At 37.7% G+C, this 10,372-nt stretch overlaps 1 protein-coding gene and 1 pseudogene across 2 annotated transcripts; both read right to left on the bottom strand.

Annotated features, from left to right (window-relative positions):
* Nucleotides 1–1,438: 1,438 nt before the first annotated feature.
* Nucleotides 1,439–6,367, bottom strand: LOC306655298 (small ribosomal subunit protein uS10-like; annotated as a pseudogene). Its single transcript has 2 exons — nucleotides 6,259–6,367; nucleotides 1,439–1,791 (listed from the first exon to the last, which is right to left on the bottom strand). The product of its transcript is annotated as a small ribosomal subunit protein uS10-like (transcript).
* A 2,876-nt stretch (nucleotides 6,368–9,243) lies between these two features.
* Nucleotides 9,244–10,170, bottom strand: OR4E2 (olfactory receptor family 4 subfamily E member 2; the record flags this gene model as incomplete). Its single annotated transcript, XM_079128721.1, has 1 exon — nucleotides 9,244–10,170. The coding sequence occupies one exon, from the start codon at nucleotides 10,168–10,170 to the stop codon at nucleotides 9,244–9,246; it is 927 nt and encodes a 308-aa protein (XP_078984847.1).
* Nucleotides 10,171–10,372: the final 202 nt, after the last annotated feature.

Below are 10,372 nucleotides of genomic sequence, written 5' to 3' on the forward strand. Positions count from 1 at the left end.
AACTTATAGAGTATGCCCTTGGGAGGGTCTCCTTAGGGACTATATCCTGTCCCTGGTCCCTTTCTCTCTCTCCCTCTCCCTGCACTTCCTGGCTGCCACAAGATGACTGTTTTCCTCCTCCATGACCTTCTGCCATGATGTTCTCCCCCATCTCAGGCCCAAAACAACGGAGCCATCTGACCATGGTCTGAAACCTCTGAAACCACGAGACAAAATAAATCTTTCTTTAAGTTGTTCGTGTCAGACATTTTGTCACAGCGATGAAAAGCTGATTAAATTATAACCCATAGGTCCATGGGTAATGCAGGCCATTAACCCTACTTCAGGGCCAGCTGATTAGCAAACTTATCTACAACCTTAATTCCCCTTTGCCACGAAACCTAACATGTTGACAGGTACCAAGAATTAGGATGTACACATCTTTGGGGGACCATCACTCTCTGCCTAACACTCTATCTGTATCCCCTTTTTTTTTTTTAATCGAGAATTCCAATGTGTTCAAACTAAATTTAGTTTTTAATTATAACTAGCTCATCACTATTTTCTGATACATACATTGCTCAATCCTTATAAATTTTGATTTCCATTTTATTTAACAGTACTGTTATATTTTGATATTAACATTTTTATAAAATAAAGAGGTACAGATAGTGTATTCAGACTCTTATTTGTTTCATTCATCTTACTAAGTAAAAACAACCTAGAAATCCAAAAGCATTATATGCAAGTCTCAGGCATGGAAAGATTGAGACAAGTTACAGGATTGTTTTCTGGAGACTTGCACTCATGGTCTTCAGCATCACCTGAAAGCTTACTGGAAATGCAGAATCTCAGGCCCCAATCCAGATGTTCTCAATCAAAATCTGTAAAAAGGTCCCCAGGTAACTTGTATGTATACTATGTTTAAGAAAAAACATCTAGACCACTATGTGTTGTGGGATGAAAAGAAACAATGCTAGAAACAGATGCTTTGTAATGAATAGTGTTATCTTGTTTACCTACCAAAAGTTTGAACTTGCACAAACACAGACCTTTGGACAGACTTAGTTTTTGCACATAACCTTGTATAATCTCACAACAGAGCCCAGACACATGAGAGATATATCTGTACACTCTTTTATTACAGATTTTTTTTGTTCTGGATATCCTTGATATTATGACTGTCAAAAACAAAAACTGGCATTTCAGATCTATTTCTGAATTTTTTTAAGTTATTGGGGATTGAACCCAGGAGTACTGTACCACTCTATCCTCATCCCTTTTTATTTTTTATTTTGAGACAGGGTCTCATTAAATTGCTGAGGCTGGCCTGGAACTCCCAATCCTTCTGCCTCAACCTCCCAAGTAGCTGGGATTACAGGCATGCACCACTGGTTCTGACTGCTGCTGAGATCATTTTTTTCTAACAAAGGATAATCAATTCATTAAAATAGTTGACTTAGACACTTGCAATGGTGACTTCAGCCTCCACTCCTGGCTCATACTGGTGAAAGTAATCTGCTTAACAACCTTGGAAAGACTGTGCAAGTCAGTGAGTCACTTGTGGATGGATTCTCATCTGGACACCATCCTATGTCTTGGAATCTTCATCACAAAGTGTTTTTTTCTTATAGTGATCCTCAAAGTCTTGATAGGTGTGCAAACAGGTTCTTTTACTTTGAGATTCTTTTCCTTTACGCCTCTGACCAAGTCAGCACACACTGTCTCCAGTAATTTCACGTTGCAGCTGGTGAGTGTAATTCTAATTCGATGAATCGCCACCTCTGGGTTCCACAGGTGTCTTTCTGGTATCTTAAAAGCCAGGGGTGCAGTGCAGCTTCCTAACTGACCTGTTCCTCAGGGAAAGAGAACAGTGGTGAGTCAGGAGCAGAAAACAGCAGAAAGGTTCTCCAATGCACACACAACCATGTTGCTTTCAGAAATCTGTTTCTGAAATCTTTAAAGCTAAAATCACATTTTAGAATTGACTTGCAGGCTGGGGAGATAACTCAGCTGGTAGAGTGCTTGCTTTGCAAGCACAAGCCCCTGAGTTCAATCCCCAGTACCGCAAAAAAAAAAAAAGAAGAAGAAGAAGAAGAATTGACTTGCACCACTCTGGAAAGCAGTATGGAGATTCCTCAGAAAACTTGGAGTGGAAACATTTTTGACCCACTTATCCTCTCCTCCACTGATACCCAAAAGACTTAAACTCAGCATACTACAGTGACGCAGTCACATCAATGTTTATAGCAGCTCTATTCACAATAGCTAGACTACGGAACCAACCCAGGTACCCTTCAACAGATGAATGGATAAAGAAAATGTGGTACATACACACAATGGAATATTACTCAGTCATAAAGAAGAATGAAATGATGGCATTTGCCAGTAAATGGATAGAACTGGAAACTATCAGGTTAAGTGAAATTAGCCATTCCCAAAAAAACCAAGGTCAAATGTTCTCTCTGATATGGGGATGCTGACTCACAATAGGCCAGAAGGAGGGAGGAGTGGAGGTTCACCGGATTGGACAAGGGGAAGTGGGGGGGAAGGGAGACAGATGGGAACAGAAAGGCAATAAAATGAATCAGAATTAATATTCCTATGTTCATATATGAATACATGACCAGTGTAACTCCACATCATGTACAACCACAAAAATGGCAAGTTATACTCCATGTATACATGATATGTCAAAATACATTCTACTGTCATGCATAACTAAACGGAACAAATAAAAAATGTTTAAAAAAAGAATTGACTTGCAGGGCTGGAGATGTAGCTCAGTGGCAAAATACTTGCCTAGTATGTGCAAAGCCCTGGGTTCAATCCCCAGTACCACATTAAAAAAGACACACACACACACACACACACACACACACACACACACACACAAACTGACTTGCAGTTACTAATTGTGACACCTTGTAGAGCTATATAAAATTGTGTTGTGTTGAATATTTATCTTTATGCACCACCAGTATATTCATTTATACCATCTAATATATGACAACCTGTTATAGTGCATATAATTTTGTGTTCTTTATTTCCCTTAATATTCATTTTAATTATTTAAATAAATTGCTGAATTGTGATTTTAAAAAAGAAAGAAAGAAAAGATGCAAGTGGTGAGAGTAGCATGCAAGTCCCTAGAACCCAGGTTAAAAAGGAAAATAGTGGCCAGAGCCAGGGGTCAGACGGGTCACTGCTTTATTCTATTAGGATATTTCAGATATTCTTCATTCTTTATTCTCTGAATCCTAAGGTCCCCAACACTATCTAGCAAAAGTTACAAGAGTCATATCTTATAATATTCATGGAAACACCCGTTTCAAAAAGAATGATGTCCCTGATGCTACAGGGATCAAGCATGAGAGAAAGAACCTCCACTTCCTGTCAAATAAAGTCTGCTTTTCTGATCTGTCATCAAAAACACTCCACAAGTTTCACTGCCCTTCCAAGTCGTGTATCCCCTACCACACTTCAGTCACCCCACTCCCCAGGAAAACTATCCACTCTGCTTTGCTTCCAAGAGTCCAGAGCTTTGCTCCTTGAGTCCTTTTCTCTCTCCAGTATCTCCTGTTAAGCTTTCGTTCGTCTTTCAATCCCGACTTAGAGCCAGCCTTTTCCTCACTTCTCTGCTTTCCCCAAAAGCAAGCAATCTCTCTCACTAATGTACTGGCTTAGAAATATATCTGTACCTTTCTTAACACACTTATCATGTTCAGTCTTACATGCATTATAATTATTTGTATGTCTAGAATTTCAAAAACTGAGACTAGTTCATAGTTTTATTTATTTAGATTAGAAAGAATCTTTCCTATGAGTTTAACTTATAATTTTGGTTTATTTCGTTTATGAGTTAATTCTCATGCCTATCACTATTTCCAATAGTGATTTATTATTTTGTTTGACTATTATTTAGTCTCCAGTTAAGATTCTGGTACAAAATGGAAGGTACAACCATCATAAAGTTTTATCAAAAATTAATTGGGCTTCTGGATGTACTCATTTCCAGTGATAAAATCTTTAAATAACATTCCCTTCTATTGATGTGACTTAAGTCAAGAATAACAGTAAGTGAAGGGGGTTCATAGTCCTACCACAAAGGAGTAAAAGCTAAAGTAAATTTTAATTATATACTCACTGACTGCCTAGCATGTGCAAAAGCAGAATCTGGGAGTGCTGAAAACAATAGAAGCCTCTATCATCCTCCAAAAATGACTGTTAGGTCATACTTGAGATAATTAGATCAGTAAGGACAGCTAATACATATCATGTATTACTTCATAACAAAATGTGTTACTTTATAACAAATCACCACACACGCAATAACATAAAACAACACACACTTATTACCTCTCAGGTTCCGTGGGTCCAGAATCTCAGCACAGTGTGGATGGGCTCTCTATTTCGGTGTCTCTCACAGGCTGTGATCAAGTTATGAGTGGAGATAGCAATCTCACCGAAGGCTCTGCAGGGAAGGCAGGCTTCAAGTTCAAGCAGTTTGGGGAGAATTCATGCCTCAAGGGCAACTGCCCCTGGGTTCCTGTTCTTATCTGTCAATTGGTCAGAGACTGCCTTCAGGTCAGGGACTCACAGGCCTTCCCAACCTGAGGACTTGTTTCATCAAAGTAAGCAAGAGGGAGAGTCAGCTAACAAGAAGAAATCACCATTGTCTAACCTACTTATGGAAATGACACCCCCATCTCCTTTGTCATATTCTATGATGAAAGGAAGTCACAGGTCCCGGTCATACTCAAGCAAAAGGCATCACACAAAGGCATGAGTGCTAGGAGGTGGGGGTCATCAGGGATGGGTAGAGACCTGAAAGGTCACACATTTGGAATAGAAATAAACTAGCCACAGAGTAAAAGAGATTCTACACTCATCCTGATAAAGCTTTCAAAAATAAACCTCAAAAGTTTGCCTCAGGTGGCTCAGGAGGCTGAGGCAAGAGTTCAAAGCCAGCCTCAGCAACAGCGAGGGGTTAAGCGAGACTTTGTCTCTAAATAAAATACAAAATAGGGCTGGGATGTGGCTCAGTGGTCAAGTGCCCCTGAGTTCAATCCCCGGTAACCCCCGCAAAAAAAAAAAAACCTTAACACCAAATAAACAAATAACCCAATCAATAAATGGACTAAGAATCTGAACAGACACTTCACAGAAGAACTACAATCAATCAACAAATAAATGAAAAAATGTTCAATATCTCCAGCTATTAGAGAAATGCAAATCAAAACTACATGGATATTCTGTCTCACCCCAATCAGAATGGCAATTATCAAGAATATAAGCGACAATAAAGGATGTGGGGGAAAATGTTCACTCATACATTGCTGGTGAGACTGCAAATTAGTGATACCACTCTGGAAAGCAGTGTGGAGATTCCTCAGAAAACTTGGAATGGACCCACCATTTGACCCAGTTATCCCACTTCTCAGTTTATACACAAAGGACTTAAAATCAGCAATGGTTACAGTGATGTAACCACTTCAATGTTTATAGTAGCTCAATTCGCAATGGCTAAACTATGGAACCAACCTAGGTACCCTTCAACAGCTGAATGGATATAGAAAATGTGGTATACATACACAATGGAATATTACTCAGTCTTAAAGAAGAATGAAATGATGGCATTTGCCAGTAAATGGGTGGAACTGGAGAATATCATGCTAAGCAAAATAAGCCAGTCCCAAATAACCAAAGGCCAAATGTTTTCTCTGATATGTGAATGCTAATTCACAATAAGGGGGGGGTGGCTTGAGAAGAATAGAGCTACTTTGGATTAGACAGAAAGGAGTGAAGGGAGGGGAGGAGATATGGGTGTAGGAAGAATAGTAAAATGAATTGGTCATTATTATCTTATGTGCATATATGATTACAATGATTAGTGTAAGTCTGCGCCATATATACCAGAAGAATGAGAAGTTATACTTACCAGGTGTGGTGATGCATGCCTGTAATCCCAGCAACTCAGGAGGCTGAGGCAAGACAATCTCGAGTTCAAAGCCAGCCTCAGCAACTTAGCAAGGCCCTAAGCAACTCAGCAAGACCCTGTCTCTAATAAAATATAAAAAGGGCTGAGGATGTGGCTCAGTGGTTAAGCACCCCTGAGTTCAATTCCTGGTACCAAAAAAGAGAGAAAAAGAAAGATGTTATACTCCATTTATGCATGATCTGTCATAATGCATTCTGCTGTCATATATAACTAATTAGAACAAATTTTAAAAAAAAAAATCCAGTACTCATTCATGTCAAAAATTCATAGTAAATTACCAATAGGAGTTGTACAAAGACTATCTAGCAGAACCCTATGGTTGACATCATACTGAATGGCGAAAAACTGAAAGTTTTCCCCTGCAAGCAGGAAGAAAGTTGTTCTCATCACTTCTACTAGCCACTGTCCTGGAAGACCCTGTCAGCACAATAAGACGAGAGAAAGAAACAACTATCATACAGATTGGAAAGGAAGAAGAAAATCCATCTTTATTTGCAGATAACATCATTATGAAGACAAAAAAAACTCTAGAAACCTGCAGAAGGGCTAGGGATGTAGCCCGGGGGTAGAGTGGTTGTCTAATGCAGACACAAGGCCCTGGGTGTGACCTCCAGCACTGAAAAAAAAAATCTATTGAAACTTGTAAGTGACTTTAGCAATGCTACAGGCATAAAGTTAGGATATACAAATAAATTGTATTCCTACACACTACAAATAAACAAAAGAAAATGAAATTAACAATAGGATCAAAAAACATAAGGTAATTAGGGACAAATTTAATGAAATATGTCTAACCACAAATGACTAACATTGCCAAGAGACCTTAAACTAACCTCAATAAATAAATTCATAAATTAGGAAACTGACTCTCCCAAAGTGATCTATAGATTCAATGCAATCCCAATCTAATTTCCAACGTTCTCCTTTGTAGAAACAAAAGACTTTTTCTGAAATGTATATGAAAATGCAAAGGGCTTGAAATAGCAAAGCAATTTTGAAAGGACAATGAGGGCTCACTTTACATAATGTCCAGACTGGTATAAAGCTGAAATAACCAAGACAATGAGCTAGTGGTGTAAGTACAGCCATATAAGTGAATGGAATAGAATAAAGAACCAAAAATAAATTCGCACTTGAAGGGTCATATTATTTTCAACACAACTGCCATTTGAAAAGACTAGAAAGATTGATAAAAATGAATCTCAACCTTTATTTCATACTATAATAAAAAGTAAACTCAAAATAGATCACAAATCTGGAATTTAAAACTAAAATTATAAAATTTTTAGAATAAAACAGCAGAAAATCTTTGAGACTTTGAGGTAGCCAAGGATTTCTTAGGAATAACAAAGCATCAACCAAAAAATAAAAAACTGGTTAATTAATCAAAATTTTTAACTTTTCCTCTTCAAAATACACTATTAAGAAAATGAAATTGCAAAGTACGAAGTGAGAGAACATATTGGGAAAATATATGCTCAACAAGGTCTTGTATCTGGAATGTACAATCTACTTACAGGAAGTCAAAAATAATAATAAATAAATGAACAAAGTAGTTGAACAGACATATCACAAAACAAGATATATGTAGGGATAATAAGCAAATAAAGAGAAGCTCAATATCATCAGTCATTCAGGAAATTAAAATTAAAACCATGTGCTCACTAGAACGACTAAAATTAATGACCAACAATGATTATCATTAGATGTAAAATCTTCATGAAATCATACACTCTTTTATGTTTAAATTAATTATTGATATTGTTGAAAACAAAGAACACCTGACATGAAGGTCAGTTGAAAATTGGGTAAATGTTAGATTTGATGATGTAATATTCAGGAAAACAGGTTGAATAGTCCTGCTGTCAGGCTCAGTGAGAAGATTGTTGGAATGCTTTTGTTGCAATTGTTCATTCTCTCATTTATCATATAGTACACAGCAACAGATTTATTGTTTGTTAACACTTGTTATTTTGCAAATAAAAAATAATATGTACATAAAATAATAATTTTTAATATCATACAATCATTTCAAAAAGACGTCTTTGTTTCTAACAAAATTAAACATTCACTTACCATGTGATCCAACAACTTTCCCTCTAGGCATTTATGAAATCATAAAAACACGTATCCAAAATAACCAGTACAGAAATGTTTATACTTACTTTATTCATAATTGTCAAAAACTAGAAAAACCAAATGTCTGTTAATCCATGAATAAAAAAATTATAGTACAACCATATACTGAAATATTACTCAATAATGAAAAGGAACAAACCACTCATATTCACAAAAACATGAATTACTCTCAGAGACAGCACACAGAGCAAAAGAAGACAGGCACAAAAAAGTATATACCATACGATTCAATGTATGTGACACTCTAGGAAAAACCACTCTTATCTATAGTGACAAAAATCAGATCCTTGTATGCTTGAGTGGAGATGGAAGGGTCTCAATAAAACTTTGAGGTAGTAAAAGTGTTCTATATCTTGATTGGAGAAGTTGTTATATGGGTGTACGTATACCCTTGACGAAACATCAGTCAGGCATGGTGGCACATGCCTGTAGTTTCAGCTACTTGGGAGGCTGAGGCATGAGGATTACTTAAGACCACAAGTTTGAGATCAGCTTGGACAACATAGCAAGACCACATCCCCCAAAAAAATTTATCTAACTGTACAATTAAAACGTGAACCTCCTATGTCACATAAATTTTACCTTAATAAAGTTTACTTTGAAAATAAGTTCTTTACACACCTTCACCTTGATTTCAAAATTAAAGTATTATAAAAAGTGCAAAATAGACCTAGACATAATGAGAGAAGTATATTCAAAAGTGAATGTAATTCAACATAAATAATTAAAGCTTTGTTCATTTTATTGAAAATATATTTGAAAGCAAAACGGAAACCACTGTAAGGCATAAAACACAAATGTGATGTACAGTTTCCCAGAGGCAAAGACCCAAGAGAAGAGCTCCTCACAGTTGCACCTGTTCCCAAAAATAAAACTGAACTGGGTTCTTCTAATGGTATTCTTTCACTGATAACATATTCTTTAAACTTTTCAGGGACCTTGTTCCTTACATGTTCCACTATAAACTTTTCCTTTATTTAAATAATTAATAAGCTTCTCTCTTTCATGCAGAAGTCTGTCCCACCCAATCCATCCTCTTCTTTTCTTTTCTTTTTTTTTTCTTTCTCATTAAGGATGTAGCCGCAATTATGTCTGTAATCCCAGTGCCCAGGATGTATATGACTTCATGAAAACACTTTTCTCTGCCTGAGCTGCTTCATGGCACTTTTTACCTCCTCATTCCTCAAGGTATAAATAAGAGGATTCAGCAAAGGGGTGACCACTGTGTAGAAGACAGACACCATCTTGTCACTGGAGAAGCTGGTGTCTGGCCGAGTGTAGAGGAAGATACATGGCCCAAAGAAGAAAGCGACCACCATGAAGTGGGCTGAGCAGGTAGACAGGGCTTTCCGACGTCCTTCAGCTGACTGCTTTCGAAGAGAAACCAGGATGACTGTGTAGGAAGTGACTAAGGCCAGGAAACAAGTGAGAGAGATGGTTCCGCTGTTGGACACAATCAGCATTCCTGTGAGGTATGTATCTGTGCAGGCCAGCTTGATGACAGGAGGCACATCACAAAAGTAGCTATCAATAATGTTGGGGCCACAGTAGGGCAGACGAATGGTCAAGAAGGTCTGCACTAGTGAGTGAACAGTGCCCCCCAACCAGAGAGCAAAGACAAGTTGTACGCAGATCCTCATGTTCATTACATTGGGGTAGTGTAATGGATTGCAGATAGCCACGTAACGATCATACGCCATGATGGTCAACAGAAAGATCTCAGCACAGGCAAAAAGATGGAGGAAGAAGAGCTGTGCAATGCAGTTATCAAAGGAAATGGTCTTTCTTTCCAAAAGCAAACCCTCCAGCATCTTGGGCACAGTGACAGATGAGTGGCAGATGTCAATAAAGGACAGATTGCTCAGGAAGAAATACATGGGAGTGTGGAGACGTGGGGTAAAGAAAATGGTAACAATGATGAGACTGTTCCCCAAAAGGGTTAGCATATAAGTGACTGAGAATGTCATGAAAAACAGTATCTCCAGCACCCAGTTCTCAGTGAGTCCCAAGAAGACAAATTCAGGCACTCTTGTTTGGTTTAGAGCTCCCATCCAATGAACTTTCCAAAGGAACTTGCAGGGGAAGGAGGGGGAAAGTTAATTTAGCTTTAATCTTATAGGAATGGAACTAATCGATATGATTTTATATTCCTATCTAAAATGCTTATTTATTATCAAGACTTAAAAGGATATAAGACCAACTTAATAATAATTGTTACAATATGCCCACTACATATCAAGAGCCAGATCAAGC

Source organism: Sciurus vulgaris, assembly GCF_902686455.1.
Source record: "Sciurus vulgaris genome assembly, chromosome: 2".
Classification (NCBI taxonomy): Eukaryota; Metazoa; Chordata; class Mammalia; order Rodentia; family Sciuridae; genus Sciurus; species Sciurus vulgaris.